This window comes from Nothoprocta perdicaria, unplaced genomic scaffold, assembly GCF_003342845.1.
Source record: "Nothoprocta perdicaria isolate Ctin4 unplaced genomic scaffold, notPer1 scaffold_5, whole genome shotgun sequence".
Taxonomy (NCBI): Eukaryota; Metazoa; Chordata; class Aves; order Tinamiformes; family Tinamidae; genus Nothoprocta; species Nothoprocta perdicaria.
Genome location: NW_020455754.1, coordinates 4,945,949 through 4,969,249, shown reverse-complemented (window position 1 = coordinate 4,969,249; position 23,301 = coordinate 4,945,949). Strand labels below are relative to the sequence as shown.

At 47.1% G+C, this 23,301-nt stretch overlaps 1 protein-coding gene and 1 long non-coding RNA gene across 6 annotated transcripts; one reads left to right on the top strand and one right to left on the bottom strand.

Annotated features, from left to right (window-relative positions):
* The first annotated feature begins 3,031 nt into the window (after nucleotides 1-3,031).
* LOC112954303 lies at nucleotides 3,032-4,073 on the top strand. Its single transcript, XR_003250683.1, has 2 exons — nucleotides 3,032-3,241; nucleotides 3,377-4,073. It is a non-coding gene; the product is annotated as an uncharacterized LOC112954303 (long non-coding RNA).
* Nucleotides 4,074-8,625: 4,552 nt separating this feature from the next.
* On the bottom strand, nucleotides 8,626-23,219 carry BRD8 (bromodomain containing 8). Of its 5 annotated transcripts, none has more exons than XM_026047458.1 (21): nucleotides 23,129-23,219; nucleotides 22,430-22,499; nucleotides 21,738-21,787; nucleotides 21,104-21,226; nucleotides 20,869-20,949; nucleotides 20,318-20,382; nucleotides 19,572-19,708; nucleotides 18,924-19,139; nucleotides 17,537-17,681; nucleotides 16,172-16,381; nucleotides 15,498-15,778; nucleotides 14,576-15,031; nucleotides 14,123-14,216; nucleotides 13,862-13,908; nucleotides 13,263-13,477; nucleotides 12,871-13,050; nucleotides 12,589-12,657; nucleotides 11,749-11,926; nucleotides 10,972-11,076; nucleotides 10,064-10,108; nucleotides 8,626-8,991 (listed from the first exon to the last, which is right to left on the bottom strand). In XM_026047458.1, exons 1-21 carry the CDS (start codon nucleotides 23,149-23,151, stop codon nucleotides 8,932-8,934), a joined length of 2,850 nt encoding a protein of 949 aa, XP_025903243.1. In that variant the 5' UTR covers nucleotides 23,152-23,219; the 3' UTR covers nucleotides 8,626-8,931. The 5 variants fall into 5 exon arrangements, with proteins under 5 accessions (XP_025903243.1, XP_025903245.1, XP_025903246.1 ...); XM_026047460.1 differs by having other exon boundaries at nucleotides 12,871-12,963; XM_026047461.1 differs by lacking the exon at nucleotides 18,924-19,139 and having other exon boundaries at nucleotides 12,871-12,963.
* Nucleotides 23,220-23,301: the final 82 nt, after the last annotated feature.

Genomic DNA, 23,301 nt, shown 5'->3' with positions numbered 1-23,301 from the left:
CCGCCCGCCCCGCCGGCCAATAGCGCTCGAGCTGCTCTCCTGCCCCGGGGAAACCCTCCTGGGCGGGTCGGCTGCCCCGGTGCCTCCGCGCTGGGTCCCCCCGCCTCCCGGTCCCTCTCGCCGGGTTCCCGCTCCATCCCGGAGCGGTGTCAAACACAGGCGGGACGGGGGTTCCCTTCACAACATCGGTCTTTATGGCGAACAGCCCGGGCAGGACGCGGGTGTCACCCGCGCTCACCCGGCTGGGGCACAACAGGCGCCTAAAACAGCCAATCTGCCCCCAGAGCTGCAGGCAGCGCGCAGGGAACACCAGCGGAGGCAGCTGGACGGCAGAGCTCTGCTCGGGGGCGGCCGCTGCAGCTCAGCTCACAGCAGACCGGCTCCCCCTCTTCACTGCTTGCAGGACGTGCCGCTTTTCCCAGCGAGGACCAAGGCTCAGCACCCAGCAGCCGCTCCCTCCTTTATCCCACCAACCTGCAGGCAGCACGAAGGGGTCACGGGCTCTGCCGGCGGCCGCCACGCGCCACCAGCCGGGCGCAGCACCACGGGGACAGCAAAGAAGGGCAAAACAGACACGTTTTGTTACCTCCTGCCCCAGCCCAGCCGGTCCCCRGAGCACAGCAGGGCCTCTCCCAGCATCTGCAGCTGCTCCAGAACCTCCTGCTGCATTTCCACGGCCATGCGGTGCACGTGGTGGCTCGAGCTGTTGTACATGACGGCGTTCTGGAACATGAGCATGAGGTCGCGCTGGAACTGGGCGCTCGTGTGAATGTGGCCCTTGGACAGGTTTCTCTTTATGCTGGTTAAATCCATGGGCCTGCAAAAGACAAGAGATTCTTCAGGCTCTGCAGGAAAACGCTTGTTTTCTTTCTAGCTCACAGCCACATTCAATCAATTTTATAGCTCATGACAGAGGGAGAGAGTGAGAAATGTTCGTCTCCTAAAGTCGGACAAAAATAAGTTTAGCCGGTGCAACACTTGCCATCCAATCACCTTGGCAAGCCACTAGCAATTACTTGTGAAGGGAGTCTSATGTGCAGCTCCAGAGAAGCAACCAGAACAACTCTAGTAATCAGTCTTTGTGAAGTGAGCCCAGGTCTTGGTGGAAAAAGATACTAAAATAGGTATCTATTAAAACCCCCTAAAAACCGAATGGTGCCACTAGCAAAAATAGCCATGCTGGCAAGTGGGACATGATGGGGAATAAATATGACTTCTCTTATTTTGACAGAATGAGAAGATGAATGGCTGCAGAGAGGAGAACTGTGACCAGAATAGAATATGATTCAGCTTTGACAAAAATGCCCTTAATCCATCTGGGAAACACTCTTATAATCCACCTCTCCACTGCAAGTAAAACATCTGGGCAGAAGGCAATGGGCAAGGAGGCAGTATTGACTGAGGCACCTTTTTCCCAACACCAAGGGAAAAGACGGGGGTTAAGAGGGAGCTGGGCTTTAGGGGCGAGTCCCCTACGCAGGCAGGGCTAGAGCTGTGGTGACGGTGCCTGCCATAGTGCAGTGCTGGCAAAGGACAGGAACAATCCATCTCAGGACTAAGGTCAGTGCAGACTTCAAGGTCCTAATCACCTGGAAGGGAGTTTTATTAAAAATAATCAGTGGGAGACACTGCTGACAGCCAAGCTCTGCAGAGCAGAAGGACACAGCCACACTTGTCTCCAAGGTCAAGGCAGGCAGAGGGACAGAGAAAATACTCCCATGCAAGAGGTACAGGGGGGAGACCAGAGGCTGATCTTACTCAGTCTTTCCTGTTCCTAGAGTTGGGTACCAGACAAAGCAGAGAAAACAGAAATCAGCTAGTAAAGACTCGCACAAACTCACCTCTTCACAACATCGCTGTATCCAGGCGCTTGTTTGTCCGACACCGCCTTCAGGAACGGGCCGCTGTACCTACAAGGACGAGCACAACGAATGGCCTCTGAACGTCTCCATGCTGAGGGCTGAAGGCAGGGCTGCAGCAAGGACCTATCCCTGCTTGTCACGAGTCTATCAGCACACAGCTCTCCCTGCTGCAATAGCAGCCAGGGAGAGACAGGTCAGTCTGCAGAGCTGTCCTGAAGGGGAGGACAGGGCCTGGGGACAAGGGAGCTGGAACTCAGGACAGCAGGGACAGGGACTAGACCACGCTGCAACCCTCATCCCCACACACCTGTGACTGGCTATGACCTTCCAGATGGACAGGAGCGTCCTCTTGAAGAGCAAACGTTGCAGGGGGTTATCCCAGCTCAGCTGTACCCTGCAGAGGGAACACAGTGTCAGCTGATCATGCTTGAGACAAAAGACAGGACAGTTTCTCTTCTGATGCYCAACATATCCACTTGGACAAAGATCACAGATTCTTTAGTGCAGCTACTCAAACCACCTCCATGTGAGCCGGTGGAAGCATGCTGCATCTCAGATCAGGACTTACTACCCAAGACACAGGAAGATAAAGGCCAACAAGTAGAAACAAGAGCCGAGCTGAACAGCTCTAAAGAGCAGGATCAAATTCTGCTGTTTATTTGTTTTCTCATCCCACCTAAAAGGCAGCTAGGTAATCACACAAGTAGGTGCTGATCTCCCACTACCCCAAAACACTGATAGTCTCATACAGATGGCACAAATGATCTCTTTCCCTCCTCTTCTCCTGGGATATCTCACCTCATGTGCTTACTCTGATGTAAACTCAAGGAAGTTTACTCAAGGAACTCAAGGAAGAAGCTGTTACACTGCCCCTGCAAAGCATCAGGCTGAACTACTTACAGCTGTGTGGAGCCAGGACCCACAGGCCGCAGTGAGGAGGCTGCACAGGTGCCCCCTGCATCATCTTGAGGCAGGGACTGATTAGTCTTCTCTTGTGGACTCAGTTCATCTGCAGCTTGTTCCCTGGGTGCCTCTTGAACCTTGTCCTGAAGAACAGAGAGAAAAATAAAGGAGAAAGAGCTGAAATGGAGCCCATCACCCAGAATCCTTTATCTAACAGCCAGTCTGCTGCCTGTTCCTGCAGCCAACCTCAGATGGGAGCTAGCACTCTCTGTCCTGTTCTGGAGGATGCTGGTTGCCCTGAGCTCTTCACGCCTTTGTCATGCTGATGAAGACTTCAGCAACACCTAAGTCTGAGCTCTGGTACCATAATCAGTTCTAGCTATTTCAAAGCACTGTGGTGCTGTGTGGTCTCCAGCATCGTGTCAGTCTCCTTGCCTAGAGAGTCATGGATGAAGAGAGCACATTCRGGAGCTGAGGTAAGACGGCTTCAAAACACTGATGACAGGAACATAGCAGGGTTGTTTCCTTGCAAACTCCCACATTGAACATGAGAGAGAACAGCCAGCCAGCAAGCAGGATGGTGCTGCTAACATAATGATTTGCCAGTACAGGGTGAAAGAAGCACGAAAGAGGATTTTTCAGGAGTCCAAAAGTGGAATTACACTGTACAGGAACACCTGAATTCCTCAACAGAAGATATGAAGCAGGCTCCATGGAAAATAAGTAGATATTGTGCTATACAGGGCTTTGATTAGTGGTTAGACCTCTAGTGAATTGCCTGGAGTAGCCCTGTCCTGGCTGAACAAGTAGAAATGACTGTCAAGGTTCCCACATTTTCATCTCTCCTATCTAAATCTGCAATGGAACAAACATGTGTGGGCACTGGAAAAAAATGGCACTGTTCTTCCACTGTTGTTATGTTTATCTGCCTGGGCAAGACCTTGCAGGCTGGTAAAAGCCCTCTGGACATGGCAGTGCTCAAAGCCATGCTAGACACTGCCTGCTTCCAAGAGATGACGGTCCCCAGGAGCAGATGGTTACTGCTATCACATCCTCGTGGGCCTCAAACCAGTCAAGCTGTGTGCTGCATAACACAGCAGTGAGAGCAAACCAAGTATTACCAGTTCTTCTGGTAAGAAAAAACTTCTTTTCACTGCCAAATTACTCTTCCTACATACGAGCATTTGATCTGTAATAATCTTGCTGTTCATAAAGATCCATATTGATACATTTAAAGCATCCTTCTTTGTATACGTTTCTTAGGCATTTCCCTCATTTAGTCTCTTCCTCCCCACTTGGATGCCAGGACTTTTCCATCTCTTCTCTAAAGCTGTTTTCCTGCACAGTCTCCATCTCTCACCGAGGACCTGAAGCCCTCTTAAGACCCCCTCTCCCATACCTCTCCTTCTGGTAAATCCTCCTTCTTATCTTCTTCTGACGGGGTCTGCAGCTGACTTTGTTCCCCTTCAGGGACTGCTGACCCCATGCTCTTCTCCTGGCAGCTTACGTCTTCCCCATCATCCCGCTTCCCAGAGCCACAAAAGTTCCAGCGACTCTGTGCTGATTCTGTGCTGCTAATGCGGAGAGGTTCCATTAAGTGGGTTACCTGCAACACAGAGGCTTATTGCTTCAAACCCTGAAGGCAAAGGGAAGAAGAAATAAGTAGCACAAATGCTATTTTTGATTATGCTCACAAACACTTTCCATTTTTAGAACTCTTTGCAAAAAATCTTCTGATGCAGCCCTGTGCTGTTATTACAGTGTCAGCTCCCTGGCATCTCGGTGCTCTGGGGTGTTCTGGCACAGCAGCTGCCCGCCTGCGCTGCCAGCTTTAAATGGGAGCAAGGGCTACACTTGGATCGGGCAGCGAGAGAGTTCAGGGCATTTGCTCCTCGCCCAGGATAATGAAAACAGCATTTTAGGAGGGCCTGAGCCGTGCGGCCCCCGTTGGTATAATGCAGACAGACCTACCTCTGTGAGGAAGTGCAGAAGGCTTTCCTGGTCACACTGCGTCACCACCTCCTGGCAGTCATCACTGTCATCCTCCCAGAGGGACTCACTGAACTGCCTGCAGTCTTCCTCTTGGCTGCTCTCCTCTAGCTCCCTTATGGCTCTCTCTTCGCTATTCCTCCAGCTCCCCACTTCTAGATCCAAGCTCGAATCCCAGCTGAGAAGGGACTGGAAGTCGCTGTTTTTCTCAGACTCACTGGCRGACTCTGTCTCTGACCCCCAGCACATCCAGCCACGGCCCATCTGCAGACAAACAGAAAGAGAGAAACAGCAATTTCTTTGTACCCTGGCCCAGAGCTGCAAACTCTGCTTCATTTCCTGACGGCTCCAGCGATCCAGAGCACGGGGCCCGCGCTGCTCGGCACACAGCAGGGCTGCAGCTCTGCACAACCACCTCCTTCCCAAGCAATGYGCAGTGCCCTCGCTGTGCTCTCCTGGGGTCAGCGGGTGCCCAGCGATGCTGGGCAGGCTTGGAGCCTGCAGCTTTCTCTGATCATGTTTAAGGTGCCAAAGGATGCCAGAGACGTGTACAAACGCTGGGGCTCCTGAATTTGCGGTAGTTGTTGCAAGCAATCAATGATTCCAAGGACAAATCACTGAAATTCCATTCGCTGCTTGGTTAAGAACTTTTTATATTGGAAATGCCTTACAGTAAACACTACAGAAACTTTGTTGTGACAGATGTGTTTGAACTGGATGGTGGTTTCCTGTGTACCTGACCAGGAACTGTAAGCATGAATAGTCTTGCATGGACAGGAGATGGTTCTATGCCCATTTTAGAAATAAAAACTTAGCACTTTTTTTGAGAAGGAGGAAACCATTCATTTTGTCTTTGTTCTTTAGTCTATGCCCAAGTCTTTTCCACTGTATGAGCCCACGATGACCCCTGCGGAGTCTGGGGAATGGGCTGCGGAGGCACAGGAACAGCAGTGAATGGCTATTAGGAAAATCTGTGTTTTGCCACTGAACTTGCCTGCGTGGATGCCGCACCTGGGGGTGATGCTAGGCATTCATCAGCTGCCTCCTTACAGTTCTCAGTTAATTGGGTGCAACCTGATTTTTCCAGGGTTTTGAACAAGCAACTTTCTCACTGACTTCCTTTTACATTCCCAGGACTGCTAGCACAGCAGCAAGCACAACCCACAGGGCATAACTAGAATGGGTTTGGGATGGAACAACTCGCTTGCTAATATTAGGAACTGAACAACCAGAGGTAGAGCAGAAAGGCTGTACTACTGAAAGCCCTTTTGAAGTTAACTTCAGCAGAAGCAGATAAATCTGATAAGGTAACAGATAAAGCTGCTCCTCTCGGCTTCCAGTTAAAGGAGTCGGGCAAAGTCTGACTCCGCCTGGAGAGCAACCAGGCCTGGAGCGGCGCCACGCAGCTCAGCTGAACAGCAGAGCCTCAGGCTAAGGTCATCCCATCGCTTCGGAGCATCTTGCTGTCTTCCAGCTGAGATAAGCACTTCAAAATCAGCAAACTGAGATAACGTGGGCATAAGCAGTGCTTAAGAAGAGCTTTGGCCTTACACTCAGTTTTACTAAGTCTTGGATGCTCAGGATGCTGGAGAACCACAGAGTGTCGTTAATGCAGGGTGAGTAGGATGAGTAACTGCAGACCACCTAGTTTCAGACCAATTCCATACAAAATTAAAGGGGTAGAGAAATACAGAATTCAACTTCTTAATGAAGAACTACGTGACAGGCTTTACGTAAGTTGTCAACAAGGAATCAGCATCTGAAGCAAAAGTTTTAGTTCAGTTTGCAGGGGTTAGACGCTGTGCAACCAAGAAGCTGTTAGAAGTAAAGAGACAGCCTTTAATGGGAATTTACATGTCAGGAGGGAAAATGATAAAAGCCCAAATGCCAGCAAATGAAATGCAAAATCCACAATAAAATAGCACCCTCACTGCAAAAAAGAAAAACCCAAAGAAGTTTGCTAAAGACATAAAAGCAAATAATAACAACAAACCTCATCAAAAACCATCAGAACGTCTGCCAGATGATCAGCGGGGATGACACGCAAACAGTGCCAGCATCTCAGGAGAAAAGAGGACTGGTTGGAGAAACCAAATTAATCATCATTATCAGCYGTTGCCACAGAGAAGATCATAAATATCCAAAACAGACACCTTTTTCTTAAGATAGGTTTGAGGGTAAATCTGAGCTCTGTACCAGGCAGATTAGTAGAAAATATTATCAAGGACGGAATAAGCAGTCAGAACATAACATGATGAACTGGGAAAGAGGCTGCATGGCTCTGTAAAGGAAAATTGTATCTTAGATTTTTAATGATCTTAAACATGGTCATTAAAGGCTCTTAAATTGCCACAGGACAGGCAGAAAGGCTCTTTGAAGGAAAAAATACCTAGTTAAGAGAAGAAACCAAGAGAGGAACGAACAGCACTTCTTTCCATAATGAAAGCAGGTTACTAGTGGGACTGATGACAGTCCACCCACATGCTGCAACTTCAATTATTCAGTGCAGACAAACACCGCAGAGGCGTTAGGGAGAAGACGGCGCCAGGCTCCGCTCAGTGGCGAACAGGGAGAGGACAGGAGGCAACGCTCACCAGCTGCGGCAAAGGAAATTCAGACAGCGTCCAAGGCAAACATTTACTCCTTGAGGGTGGGTAGGCATAGGAATAAGTTACTTGTGAGGCTCTGAATCTCCATCCTTGGAGACTTTCAAAACTTGACTAGACAACGCTCCGAGCAACCTGAACTAGCTTTGAAGCTAGAACTGCTTTGAGAAGCAGGTTGGACTAGATGTTCTTCACAGACTCCAGCCTAAATTATTTTATAAAGTATCAGGCGGTACAAGAACCCTGTAACTTGTTCCACAAGGAACAAGTAACTTGTTTCACAACTTGTAATTGCTGTAAATTTGCACCCAATTTTAATAGTGAAAGGCACAATAGCAATCGTGAAGGACATTGACTAGTAAACAAATCAAGCACAGGAGTGGATTCTGCACTTTTAGCATCAAATGTAGAGCGACCGTTAGCAGAAACACAACTTAGCCAAGCATTCAACTCAACACCAAGGGCCCAATCATCTGGAATACAAAATCTGTGAAAAGCAGGATTTTTTACTAGATGATCCTGTTAGTGTTAATTGTAATGACTTGGCTCCTGCAATTTGTGGGTCAGAGCGCTGAAGCCTGTTCAAACCCTGGACAAAGTGCAGACCATACCCAGCTGTTCCACACGAGGAAAAATCACCACCATTTTTTCCTCCCTTGGAAAATCATGGGGGCAGAAACTGCTCATTTTGGCTCACAGGTCACATGAGCAGAAAACAAGCTGGTAACTTGAGGACTGCCAGAGGGAATTCCAACTCAGTTTAAGCATCCATGTTGCTGTGGAAAACAACAGGAATGTGCCACAGAGAGAAACAGTTTGGAGCTCCAATGTCAAACCAGAGAGTGCTGCAACCAGATCCTGGCGTGCCTAAAGCTGCTGGAACCACAAGCGATTTTCATTTGCTTACCCCTTTCAATACTCTGGGAAAGAAATAAGGGAAATAAACGTAATAAGGCTCTGACAAGACTAGTATTTACCTTTTTTTGTGATTAGATCTCCCACTATATTTTGTAACAACAGCACTGCATCCTTGCACACTCAAGCCTTACACACTTACACACACGACCCAAGACTCATGCCCTGTTTTGGTAACGCTCTGCAGTGCTTGTTTGCCAGAGGAACCAACAGAGCGAGCTGTATTAGCAGATATGCAAAATGGGTACACAATGACACACAATGACACCGAGACAGGGCTCCTCACCGCGGTGCTGCAGGAYGAAGCACACCCACAACGGATTTGTTCTCAGCTTTAATATACATACACATTTACACATCACTAGTAAAAATCTGTACACTTCACATTACAGTACATACGAGCCACCAGTTGCTAGCTAACACCAGAACACTGATGAAGCCCAAGACTTCTGCCCTAGAACAGGCAGCAGGGCTGGTCTTCCCTCCCCGGGAAGTTTCTTTGGGTTACACATTCTGAGGAGCTATTGCTTTCAGAGGGATGAGCCAAGGTGGAGCAGGTCCCGGAAAAGGAACGTGGGGCTTTTCTTCCTCCTCTGGCTGTTGGAACAGGTCTTGCTGGCACTCCTGCCGYGCTTGGCGAGTGCTGGGTGTTTCTATCACTTCTTCATCTTCATGTCTGCCTCGATGGCACAGCGACGCCCTCTGGTGCCTCCGTCCTAGTCGCCAGGCAAACAAAAGCACTGCCATTAGCAGAGTTATAAACCTGAAACCCAAACACGCTGCCTCCAGCACCCAGGGGTTCCATGGAGGAGACAGGCAAGGAGGCCTGGCCAGGGAGGGGGCTGCCTGCAGACCTACCTACCAAAACCATTGTGGATAAAGCCCAGGGGCTGCCACGTGCAGCCTCTCTGGGCACTGCTGCCAGCCAGGACAGAAAGGGGCAACAAGGCCCTCTCTGGCCTTGGATGTTTTTAGAGCCTGCACAAGTGCAGGTTTTCTCCCAAGTGACAGATTCTAACTGGGTTCTTAAGATGGGAAGAGGAAACTGCTGACTAACCTACCTTATCAGCTGCTGATCCCTATGGGAAGTGATCCTCCAGTTGAGTGACCCTGGCACTAGCTCCCTAGCTTCTCCGCACAGCTCCTCTCCAAGAGTGGAAGGTGAAATGAGAGCTTCCTTTCATCCGCTGCCCTCTCCCTCTGGCTGACATGCTGACTCTCCTGGAGTACTCCTCTGTCTTTAGATATATGCGAGAAAAAAAAAAATCTCTCCATCTTCCTCCCTTCTCTCCTTCCCACATTCAAAAGTCTTGGGTTAGCTCTCCAAATGCATCCAGATCACCACAGGCACAGATCAGGACATTTCTGTTGGATATCTTTTGTTTTCTGAACCATAAAACAGTATACAAGTCATTTCTCACTTTCCCCAGCCCCCTGTGTTCTTTCTTGGACATGAGAAAGGGGCAGCTGTATTAGCATGAGAGATGTCAGAATTATAGTGCTGCACTTGATCTGTCTTCCCGCTTACATGGAAAGAAAGCAGGAGAGAAGTTGTGGAAAACAGCAATGGCAGATGACAAAACAAGAACACTTGGAACCAGAAGCAAGCCCATCCCTCTCACCCACGCGGAGCACGAGGGACTGAGAAGTTTCTTCTCTAATGCCCATGGTTGTACAGTTAAGACACATTGCTGCAATGCTAAGGATCAGTGCAGTGATCACYGAGGCAAGGAGCAGAGCCCAGCGACAGCAGCACCCCAGTGTCTGCTGCAGCCTTTCAATACTTACAAAGAGAGAGAGAAGGAAGGCAGGAGAGCCCATTGGGACACTGTCCTGTTAAAAGGCCAAACAGAAGGACTTATCAGATATCAGATACAGAAATGCACACACCACATAGAAGCAATGCGCCCACATACATCAGCGTAGAGGAACATATGTCCCGCTCCCCTTCCCGCATGGCAGCAGTCTTAACACAGCAGGAACATAAAAATGGACAAGAGAAGGATACTGCAAGAGTGAGAACGCTCGGAAAGCGATTTTCCCTCCTCAGCCATGGCAAGCTCTGGCCTACCAAATAATCTCCTTGCACTGTGCATTCAGTCCCACTCCCCACTACAGCTAGGCAGGCGGTCCTTGCTGTCACSATGTTATATGCACCAGTTAAGAGCATTCGAAAACACTGAATCAAGACTGGGCATGTCTTTAACAAAAGAAAAACAGCCCCTGCAGAATACTCGTTCAGATCAATGAAGAAATCAAAGGTTTGCTGGTGTGCTTTAAACAGCAGAAACAGTAGAACAGACTGCAGTAATTCCCCAGCTCTAAAAATCTGTCTCTAAAAACACGGACAGGTCAGTCTTTGAATTTTCTACACTTTCACCTTCCTGCTGCACCATGCCTCCTCTTCCAATTCTCTGCTCATTTCCCTGCAGTTTTCACCACTTTTTTTTTTTTTTTTTTAAATGGAATTATTGAGATTACAGAGATAACTCATGAAACCTGCCTCTGGCATAACGTACATCTCCAGAGCTGAAATCTACCTGAAGCACACATTTAAATAAAGATTTCACATGAAGAAGCCAGAGCAACTGTGATCTTAAAAACACCTGCACATCTTTGGTATAGGGACTTAATGTAGTATCCTGGGACCTTCCCAAAGGCATCAACTGCCTTTCCACAGAGTGCAGCACCCTCACCTTTTCTGAAGCATCTTGTTTGCGAGTGGAGTCTCGCCCACGCAGGCTCTTTGCACTGATCCCAGACTCTGATGTTTGCATGATCAGTTGTGTGGCCAGAAATTGCTGCAGGAAAACCACACTCTCAGTTAAGACTCTCAGGCAAAACAAGCTCAGGTATTGCTTGTCAGTTAATATCACAAACCACAAGGCTGGAAATGATTAAGTCAGGGACAGTTTCAGTTCATTGTCTGTTCCTCAAAATAAATTGCTCCTTTTACCTCAGAAGTCACAAGTTCCGAAGGGCTGTAAAAACCCAACTCAAGCCCTCCTRGTCCTGCTAGTTGGGACATTCCACTTCAGCAGTGTTAAACGGCACAGAGTAGAGGGGCAGTCTCCAGACACAGTTTCGCAAAGACTTCAAAGGCAGCATAAACCAGCAGAGCCACCAAAAGAGCCATCCTGTCCCTGCAGTTCCCCAATCTTGTTGCCTGTTTCTGCTCCTGAACCACCCTGCAGTTCTTGCTGGCAGGTACCTCTTGAATGGAGCTTGAAATTGTTTGGGGCTGAACCTGACAAATATTTGGCTTGGCTTTAACTTACGGGGTGGTTCCACAATATTAGGTCACTACCACCACCTCAGCTAACACAAGCTCAAGACAGGTGAAGAAGAGAAGGGAACTATTTCATTCAAAGGCGTTGCAAGCTAAGGTGTGGTTTTACATTCTGAAGTCTTTCCCATGCTTAGGAACCAAGGCACRTGTTTTGCCCTGCCCTGGCCTCAGCTCAGTACTTTACCTGGATTTGCTCCAGGACATCTCGCTGCATCTCCACAGCCATGTGGTACACATCATGGTCAGAGCTGTTGTACATAACTGCATTTTGAAACATCAGCATAATGTCACGCTGGAACTCTGCTGTGGTTCGTATCAGCCCATTCTCAATGTTCTTCTTAATGGTAGATAAATCCATTGGCCTATGAAAGAAATGCAGTCAAAACAAATATTTAACTCTTCTTTCTTTTGCAAACTGACCTGGATCTGAGGTATGTCTAGTCACAGCATCTATTCAATTTAGTAGCACCAGATCCCAATAAATTATTTTCCATGCAGGTTGTATTCCTGAGTGAGGAGATGGGGGTTGTATAGCAGAGGCATTTGAGACCCAGACATTGCTGGGACACACTAGGGAGCTAGAGCTCCACTCGCTGAGCTGCTCAGGAGAGACTTCTCCGGCTGAAAGGGGATTCTGGTAACTCTTCCAGAAAAGGACACTACTCTTGACAGTAGAAGAGCCGATTAAAGAAGATGGGTCTGCAGAGCACCAAAGACCAGATCCCATCCTTGAACAGAAAGTTGAATAAGACCACAGTCAAACAGCACCTTGCTGATAAACAGTGTTCTGGATAAAGCAGCATACTGAGCTCTCTAAAGAGAGGGCTATATAGTCTTGTCTGCTACTGAAGGCAGCCTTTTTCTTGGGGAAACCTGTTYACGATCAAGTGGTGCTGGAAAACAACTTTATTTTCTATATTCAATATCCATCATCATTACCAGTTGAGAACCAAACCTTTCCTCTCACAAATTGCTATAGACGTATTTAAGTGTTCTAGTGATAGAATTCTGGCGAGCCTCTCACCTCTGCACAATACTGTGGTACCCCGGCGCAATATCGTCAGTCACAGGCTGCAGGAAGACATTGGCATACCTGCAGAGAGAGGGAGTCCACTGAGTGTCCTGCTCTTGCCAGTAAATGGGCAATCCTTAAATATTTGTTCCATGCTCTCATGTTTTGTGTACTATCAGAAGTAAAACRATTCACTGTTTCCCAGGATCAAATTGGACAAGTCACAAACAGGGGAGTGAGGGACTGCCTGGGATTAGTCATTTTTTCTTCTACTTCTCAAGACATCAAATTCACCTGTGATTTGCTGCTGCTCTCCAAACTAGCATGATGGCTTTCTTCCAGATCTTCTGGGCCTGTATAGCTTCCTGGTCCTCACTGCACACAGAGCTGAGAAGAAAAGAATGGAACTTTCTTTCAGGAGTCTCCACATTGCTTGAAGCAGAAACCATATGGTTTATTCTGCCTTCGACGTACCTACATTAATCCATGCCAGAGACAGAAAGAAACAGCGGGTGCTGTCTGCAGGCTTGTGCTTATGAGTAAGGAGAACCTTGTGTCAGACAGATCAACAAATTCCCTCTTCAAACCCGCTTAGTCAGTAAAAACAGACACGAGAATCCCATGCTCCCTCCACAAACCAGCCKGGGATTTGCACTGGTGTGGCTGAGAGCTGCAGTGATACTCACAACTGCGAGGAGGCAGGGCTGCTGGGGATGGAGTCAGCTAGCGTGTGAGACTGCAATGGTGCATTATGGACACTGAAGCCATCATCGCTCTCACTCACGGGGGGCTCATTATCCATCTCGGATAGATATCCCTCACCCTGATCTTCTTCTTTGGGCTCCTCCAAACTGGCAGCCTCGCTGGCACCATCCTCATCATCCTCTTCACCCTGCCCATCCTGAAATACACACAGTATGTAAGTCTGTGCAACTTGTTACAACAGTGACTGAACCGTGAACCRCCAGGGCACCTATGGTTCAGCTGACAAAGGTGATTTTCTTACTACAGCTGCTGTAAAGGGGCTTCCACAGAATCCCAGTCATTCCATCCTGCCTGCTGCTCCAACACACACACACACACACACAGACTGACAAAGACATCCACACGCAACTTTCTAAGGTCTGAAGCAAACTTCCCTTTAGCTCCAATTTCAGACAGCCCACTCTCTTGTCAGTGTGGCAAGCTGAAGACAAGGTTTTTCAGCAGATGGGAGCTAGGAAGCAGCAGCAGCAAGATGTCCTAACTACTGAACCCAAGATGACTATAATTAATTCAGAATTACCTTCATCTGACTCCTGAACAGGGCTTGGGCCTCTTCCTTCAATGACTCTGAGAAGGAAAAATGAAGCAGCAAGGTTATGATTCTCCAAAATTGTCTTTCCTACTTCAGCTCCTGCATCAATACCTACTGTCCTGCAGTAATTACCACTGTTCCTGCACATATCTTCTTTTCTCCCTCCTCCCCAAAAGCTGAACAAGATCACTAACATCTATCCAACTAATAATGTTGTACATAAAAGATTTCCTAGCTGAATTAAGTTACCTGACAGCTCAAATTTGTGCTGAACATCAGCCTGTGAGGAGTCTTCACTCACATTTGGGACTTGTGGAGGGGATGAATCATCATCAGGTGGGGTCTGGAGGGAAGAGAAATGCACAAATCTAGACGTTTGTGTCAGCTTACTGCAGTGAAGGTGTGGGCACATCTCGCTCATCCTAGGCTAACTTAAGGCACTGAGGTTCACTGAGGACCTCCCCAACAGCAATTCTGCACATGGGCAGGGGGAGATTAACATAAAGGCACTGCCTAGAGTGGAGAGCTTTTCCTACAGATTGAACAGATCAACAGCATGACCCCCAAGGAAACAAGCAGGCACATTTAGTGAAGGGTCACCTTCAAATGCAACAGTTACTCTTCCTCTAAACTTCTCTCCTACCTGCCACAACTGCTCCTTTCTCCTCACACCATTTCCAGGCAGCCTCTCAGCTCACATACCTCYGTCTTCACTGTATTGGACACTGGGTCTTCTCCCTTGGCTGACTCTATCTCAGTTTCAGAACTCTCTCCTGCTGTCACAGATGCTCTTTGATCCTCTTCTATCTCTTGACTCCYAAGCTCTGGCGTTTCCGTTGCTCTCGCAGTCACTGGTATGGGTTCCTCAGGGCCCAGCTGATTTTGCTCCTGCTCTGCAGGTTCTGTCTTTATTTCTGATCCCAGCTCTCCAATGCCCATTAACTCTCGAATTCCCTTCGTTTCTGGCTCCTCACATTCCAGTCTTTCCTGCTTCACAGTCACAGACACTTGGGGTATCTGGGCCTGTTTCTCATGCTCCTGATGAATTGGGTGTTCCCATGGGCCAGGCAGGGCCTGAGGGTCATCAGTATCTTCGCAGAAAGAAGACAGAGCAGCTTCAACAACTGCTGCATCCAGGACTTCAGGATGGTCGTCTACCTATTCCCAAAACAGAGATGGCAGTGCAGGCCAAAGTCAACAAGAAGAGTTTAAAAATAAATTCAAAAGGAAACCCCCAGTGTGTCTATCCAGCTGTCTTTAGCAGCAGGATTTGCATCACTTCCCAACATAATATGCCAGAGATCTTGTCCCCAGGGACYTTTCAGGTTCAGAAATACACAACTCCTGGAAAGCCACCAGAGCACACTGGTCTGCCTGCCAGATCCATAGCCCAATCCCCGCTCAATCTGAGGAAGAGATTTCTCTGTGCTCTGGAGCACCAAGCTAAACGTGGCAGACACTGGTGTCAAAGGGCCATTCCCTATAGATCTGACAAACACAGTGAGCATGTGCCAGTTATTTCCTGCTTGTGTAACATGACTGTACATTGATGAACAGTAATTGCTTGAGATTAATCTAACTGGATGTGGAACAAAATGCATGGGCTCTCTTTTGCCTGGTTTACCTTGTCCTCTATGATGGCTATAATGTTTCCAACAGTATCAAAGTCCAGTTCTTCCCCGGTATAGGACACTGCAATATCCATCTTCTCAGCTAAATCCAGGTCTTCTTTCCCATCCATGCAGTGATCTTTGGAAGGCCCTGCAGTGCTGCCGGCTGCAGAACCCAGGCATTCTTTCTTGATTGAATCAATGATCATGGATATTTCACTGCTGTCCATGGACACTGTCACTGTATGGGAATCAGACACGGCCTCCATGGAAACACAGGCTTCCGGCTGGCTCACTGCACAGGGATGAGAGTGAAAATCAGAGACCAACCYGGTGAAGTCGGGCCCATGTAAGGAAATACTGCAGTGGGTTAGMCCAAGCACCAGGCACACATATCCCAAGTCCACCCACAACAGCACTGCATAGAAAAATAAAAGATAAATAGGGGTAACATATTTGATTTCCCACACAAGAGACAAAGTGAGAATCCAGTCCCTGGTGTACAACCCGGCTACATATCATTAGCACCCCCACCTCCGCCCAGCGAATCCTGCTCAAATCCCATCTCCAAGAGCACCATCTGTTTACTCCAGAACCCAGCCTTTGCGAAACGATGGTGAGTCAAGAAACGATGGTGAGACAAAAGCCCCGGCTGAGACCCTGCTGGGTGCGTTGCCCACGAACGAACCTGTCGCTATGCTTTCTGCAGTGGCAGCTGGTGGCACAACGGATGGTACTGGCAGCGTGGGCATCATGACAATGGTTGCCTGAGGCACAGGCTCTACTGGGGGTGGTAGAAGCTTAGCTGGAGGTTCGCTGGCAACAGCGGAGAAGGAAGCAAGAGGTGCGGTGAACTGTGCAGGACCAGCTTCTAAAAGCCGGGAAAGCGTAGGAGCACCTAACAGAGAGTAGAAGGGAAAAGCACATGAGCAAGAAGCAGCCACCACTGAAGACCACAGAGCCACCATGGGGCTGTTCGCTAGCTGGTGGCTTCCCCTGGTCCTACACATGGTCCCCAAAGCTACAGAGAGCCCACACCAAAGCACACGGCTCCTCGGTGCGCGCAGTCTGAGAGGGAACCATGCAAACTCTGGGACACTGGTCAGGGTAAGGGCTGGAGAGGCTAAGCCACACATGCAGAGAGATGCCCTTCCAAAGGCTCAACCCAATAAAAACATGGSAAATCTCAAAAACAGTGCTAAGAGAGCCACACAGGGTAAGGCAGGACAAACAGTTATCACAAGAGCCAGAAGGGAGCAGAGGGGATCTCTTTGCAGGTCTTTTCTGGAGACTTTCTCTTAACTCAAAGGCTGCCATTCATCTTAATCACAATYTTCAGTTTCAATTTACTTTACTACTTCAACCACTTTAGCAGGACTTCTAAGACATAGATAAGGAAAGCGAGCTTATTCATTCAAAACTAAATATGCATGAATGGTATAAATCATCAGTTTGTAGACTAAACCACTGGTTAACATGAGCTGAAAAGAAACTCCTATAGGCATTATGTTGCTATAAAGGTTTAATGTAAAGACTCCCRCACTGCCCTTTCCATCCCCCTGTACAGAATTTATTTTACAGCTCACAGTCCACTGTGGTCTAATCCTTAACACACCCCTGAGCTAAAGGAGATCTAAGATATGTTGGTCCTCCAGCTTCATTGGGAGCTGCAGTTTGATAAAATTAGAATGACAACCTAGACCCAGGTTTTCCCAACCTTCTTCCAACAAAACCTTTCTACATTGAACTACCTGGTATTAGTCAGTATCAAAACCTGCAACTAGTCTGGATGGACTAGGGTCAAATCAAGTCTAACCATTCCAAACATCTTTCCAGATATGCCCTTTTCTGTAAAAACTAGTGTTGTCTTACCAAAAAAGAGACAGGATGAGGGAAGAATACAGAAATTGTAATAGAACTCAAAAGAAGCCCCCACACCAGCCAGACTAGATGTCTTCATCTCTAACTAGGATTCATAAAACAGTCTATGAAATTATGGTACATAATTGGAATCTGAAAGGATAATGAGACAGGAAGTGTCCCTGCAAATTACCTGAAGCAGCAGGAGATGCAGGGACAGCACCAGGTGCCGACTGCATTTCCGCACTGTGCAGCACTGGAAGGACGTTTCCTACCTCCAGGAGGACTCCTGAGCTGTTCATGTGGCCAGAAGCCACTGCCATTTCATTCTCACCAACCTGCCAAAGGAGACACAACTGAAGTTCCTGGTGATTCTCTGCCAGATATGCACCTCTGCAAATATGTCCATCATTTGGTGTCTCAGCATTTCTCCTGTGCTTTTTGTCCAATTTAGTCCCTGCCTGAAGTCCACAACACAGGTTTAAAACTAGCTGTTTTTCTTCTGCTGAAATACAGTTGCTGTGCAATCCTCATTTTAGGTTAGGCCAAAATTGCTCTATTTCAGTTCAAGAATATCCTAATTCTTTGCAAATAGCAAGTCCCTCAGATGTCAGGGAAATACTGCTTGTGTGTGTTAAATTGAAGCACCAAGATGGAAAGTAACTTCAAAAGTAATCAAGGTCACACAATACACCTATGATAGACCTTGAAGCAGATGCAAAACAGCACTATAAGTACAAAGAAAATCCAAAGTCTTCCAGTCTCTTTTCCTTGCTTCCTCAAACTTTACACTGCACTCTGCAAACGTATAACCCATGGAGCCTTTAGACAAGCTAACAAATAGAGAAGATCCTAAATCTGACTATTAAAAAAAAAAAAAAAAGCCAGCTGCAATACATCTAATTCCATTCCACAAGCACTAAGACAGGATGCCACACCATGGGCAGGCTGATGGGTGCTACTTTCGGATGGGACTCTGAACAATGAAGGGCAATGGTCACCCTTCTGTTAATTCCAAAGTCACTAACACCAGGAGGGCCAAAATTACTTGTGATTACAGTGATTTTAATCACTGTCTACAATCTAAACTAGCAAGAGCTTGAGCCCACTTCAACGCTAGTCAAAAACTTTATGAAAGGACTCGCTATTCCCATGTGAAGACCTGTCTTGATTATTAAAATTCAACTTCCTGCCAAGATGTAAGCAAGAATTGTGAGCCCAAAGGAGAAAGCACCAAGAACACCTCTACGGGGACTAACCATGATGCTGCCTACCAATGTGACCCCCTACGGAGAAAGCTGTTCTCCAGCAGTGTCTGCAACTCCAACTCCTTATGGCCTAGAAGAACCAGCCAGTCCTATGTGCTGATGACCACTACAGCCCTGCGCCCACAGCAGCACTGGGAAACAGCCCCACCTTTGTGGCTCATGAGAGTCATTACACCTCTCAGATTTCACTTCTGCTGGGACTCTTGCAAATACTACGTATTTTTAAAAAGCCTTTGCAGCTCTCCCTTTTCAGTGGGAGAGTCTGGACCAAATTGTTTGTGTGCTTGCATATATGAGCAGAGAGCTCCATACCAGCCTGGGGCTTGTGGGCAGGAGACTGCCCTTCTTCAGCAGCTCTGAGAGCAGAGGGGAAGGAGGCGGAGTTGCTTTTTGTCCTAGCATCTTTTTCTGGGGTGAATCATCAGTGACTGGGGTCATAGGGGCATCCAGGGGAGCAGAGCCTGGAGGGGTGTCAGGGATTCCAATGAAGGTGGCAACTGGGGTGCTGGGCAATGTCCCTGGAGTGACCTGAGAAAGAGAAAAACCACACTGTTCAAAGCCACACTCCACCACATGAACTAGACCCACTTGCGCCTTCCCCCAAGAGCACTGATCCAGCACATCGCAGGCACCTACTCCATTCACTCGCTACACCTACGACAGGCAAATGCTTTCATCCTCGCCCTGCCCTGTGCTGCCATCTTCCAGGCACAAAGAAGGCTGCCTGGCGAACCCACTGATGCCCCTAACACAGCCTTTGATCCAAGCACCTGATTATCACAGACATCGAAGACGACACATATCTCGAACAGCACTGTACACCAGCCACACTACAGAACTACTATAGAGAAAAGTCTGCAAAATGAGGCAAGGGCTTCTCCCTGGCTCCTGCTCCATGACAGATGCACAGCCCTGTATCCCAAGCTGGTCTTTCCCTCTCGCCACAGGAAGCATCCTTACCCCAGGGCTGGCCTCGTCCACGGCAGGCTGAGACAGGTCCCCCAGAGCATATTCTCCCCCTGGGGAGGTAGAACCCGCAGGGGAACGGACCATCACACCCGTCAGTCGTCGTGGGGGATTCTTAATGGCTTGACGAGCTGGAAGAGAACAGGAGACAAGTGAGATTCCATGCCAGTCCCTGGGAGCTACTCCTGTCTTTGTCCTAAAGGGCCCTAGGATAACAAAAATGTCTATTTTTGCAGTGGAGAACTTCCTGCATCACACTAGGCTCAGTTCTCGACTACTACTAGGAATGGTTAATGTACTTTAATTTTAAATTTTTCCAGTGGCCAAGTATTCTCCATCTCCTACCACTAGCACATTGGTTCACTGAATTGCCCCAAGAACTATAAAATGAAATTAAACAAAAGAAATATAAAATAATCAAAACAAACCTGTCTTCATTTTATTATCACACAGTGATCAAGAGGAAAACTAAAGAGATGATAAGTCTGACATTCTATTACTAATACTTCTTCCTCTTATACACTCTTTATTTTTAAACAGAAACAGTTTTCAGAGGTCTTTGCTTTTTTCCTTGTTAAAAATACAGTGCTAGAATGAGAATAAAAACTTTGTTTGCTACTCCTAGAACAAAGGAATTCCTCTCCAACAAATCTTAACAGGACTTAAAAATCTCCCAAATGTTGTTAAGAACATAAACATCTATATGTGATGAAGAGTAAGGAAGCATATTTCCAGCTTACCCTGATAGGCAGCATCTGTAGCCTTCCTCTTCACTTCTGCCTCCTCCTCCTCCATTTTTTTCTTTCTGTATATAGAGGCAGAGCCTACTGTCACACAGCATCCTGCTGCCCTTTAGTTCTCCCTGCACAATCAGCTTACAGATCCCTGCCCTGTAATCTCTAGGCAATAATGAATTTTCTTGGCAGATTTAGGCTCAATTCCTCTGAGGAGGGAATTTGAGTCAGAGACCATCAGAGCAGGACAAACTTTGCAGGAAATCTTCCAGCTGACTATTAAAACATTTGCAAGTAAGAGCGGTGTTGCAAGCCACCATCAAGCTCTTTACAAAGAACAAAATAAAGTTCCCTACTACACTCAAAAAGATCCTCCCCATAAAATCGGTTCCTCACAGTCCAAATTAAATCCATCCTTAGAACCCAAAACATCTTCCCAGCTATTGGGTATCTTTCAATCCTAAATGTATTGAGCAAGTGAAGTCTGCCAATCACAAAGTATTAGAGAATGACAATCTAAGTAGGAAGTGTAATAAGGGAACAACTAAATAACCCACATCATAATTTCATTGCACAGCTCCTCCAGTCTATTATCCATATGTCCAGCCTGGATCAGCTCTGCATCCTTCTTGAGCTGCCTGTAATCAGAAAATCTTATTTACACGATCACTGAAAAACAAATCCTAAGCAGCTCTTGTTCCATGTATTTCTAACCCATGCACCTCCCACCTAGGATGTTTTTTCAAGACATGACCCTCCGCTTCATCATGACTTAATGCCTCTACCCAATACCTGTATTTCTCCTGTGTTTCTTTAATCATTTTCTTCAATTCTTCAACTCGTTCTGCAGTCAGTTTCCGCACAATAACATCTTCCACAGTTTCAACAACCTCTCCCTTTTCACCACGTTTTCTCCTATGGAATAAAAGGAAAACAAAAGAGTTGAGACAAAAACTCCAGAAAATCTCAGCTGCCCTTTCATAAATGGATGTTGTCTGTTATTCCTGTCCATAAAACAACCTCCTTCAATTTCACTCAGTAATATTAGAGGGCACAAYGTTCAAGCAATCTCTTCTTGTAAGTTCTAATCCTTAAATGCATCCAGGATTTAAGACTTCAAAAGATTAAAAATATAAGACCATTTCAATTTTCCAACCTGCAAATCAACTTCTGAGTTATCTGAGATGAAACATCTACTTTTTCTCAGTTACCCTACTAGGCCTTTTTTTGGTAACTCTACTGCTAGCTAGTTCACCACTATCATAAATACTTCTTGACATCAACTTAATTTGATGTCAAGTCCCAGTGCAAAATGCTTGAACTCAGAATGAGAAGTATCTAACACCACAAACGCTAACGCTGCAACGCTAACACTGACAGAAAACTGTCCAAAAGCACCACCGCAAAATAAAGACTTTGTACTCACTTGGGGGTCTCTGTAGTCTCCAAGAGCTCTGAATACTGAGAGGCACAATGCTAAAAAGAAACAAAGTCAGTCAGATGATGCCCCACAGCCATCAGCAACAAGTGCCATCAACAAAGTCTACAAATCTACTCCTCCTTCTTCAGAGGTCTAACACTTTCTGGGTGTGTCTGACAAACTTAAAAGTTTCCTCCATAACTGCAATTTATTGTACCTCAACTTGAGGAAGTATATTCCCTCCCTACTCCAGCACTGCCCGAAACTGACCTTAAAAACAAAAGGAAGAAGAGATATTCCCAAGAAAAGAAAGAAAATAGACTTTCCTGCCTTGAGTCTTTGAAACTCTTTCTAGCACTTTTCCTACAAAAACTCTTCGATGCCTCCTCCAACAGACACACTCGCCAAAGTACATTACAATACAAGGACAACCACAAATTCCAGTGGCAAGGAATTCCACAACTTAATTAGGTGTCATGTGGCCTTTCTTAGAACCTGCCTCTTGTGCCTCTTGTTAGTTGTATTTAATTAAACAGTGAAAGGCATTTAATCTGATTTAAAAATAAAATGGATTAAAAATATTCATTCTATTTTTTCCATTTTTTCGACCAAAAAATCAAAACAAAATAAAATACACAACTGTCAACATTGTGTATTGGAAAACTCATTTTTGCAAGATTCAAAAGCCAATTCCTTACCTTTTGGGAAAACCAGTCAGGTGGGCGGCCTGGCTCTGCAAAGGGTTTGATAGCTCTGCTGACCGAGACCCTACAGAAGAGAAACAGCGAGCCACTGTCAACCTGCTTTCTAGAGCAATTAAAATGCCATGAAAAGTACTGATCTGTCTTTATATTCATCACTCTGAACAGTTCCCACAATCACAGTAAATTGCCCAGATGAAGTTTCACTTGGGAATTATTCAAGGAGTTTTAGGGCTCCAAAACATTTGCCTACTTTCAAACATCCCCSCCGCTGCCCCTTGCTTTGAAAAGTAAGTTTCTAGCTTCTCATGATACTTTTACAACATTTCCACAACAAAACATTTGGTGAGGGAAAGAGGCAGCAAAACATAACCATCATCAACCATGAAGCGATGATTAGGAACACATTATTAAATGCATTTTTTGACCGCAGCTCGCCTCATTCAATTTATAAACATATTACTCATTTATTGTTCTAATTCACACATCTCTGTTTTTACCCAGTAGCTAGAAAACAAAGCCCTTTAAGGCAGCTGCCTCACGCCTCCACGTTTGCTTGAGCAGAAAGCACAACGTGACCAGCCGGGGCACAACCAGACGGGGCGGGAAACACAACCGGAAACACAACACACCCACGCAGCCCCCATCGGTGCTTCACGCTGCGGGCCCATCCCGGCACCGTGTTGAGCCCCTCACCAGTTCTGGTCGCCGCTGCGCATGACGGACGAGGCCAGGCAGAGCTTCTCGCGGATGGACCAGGGCTCCGTGGGGCCGGCGCTCAGCAGCTTGTGCTCTGCGCGGAGAGGGCCGAATGCCAGCGATGGGCACCGCTGCGCGCGGCCCGGGACCCGCGTGCGCGCCGCGAGCCC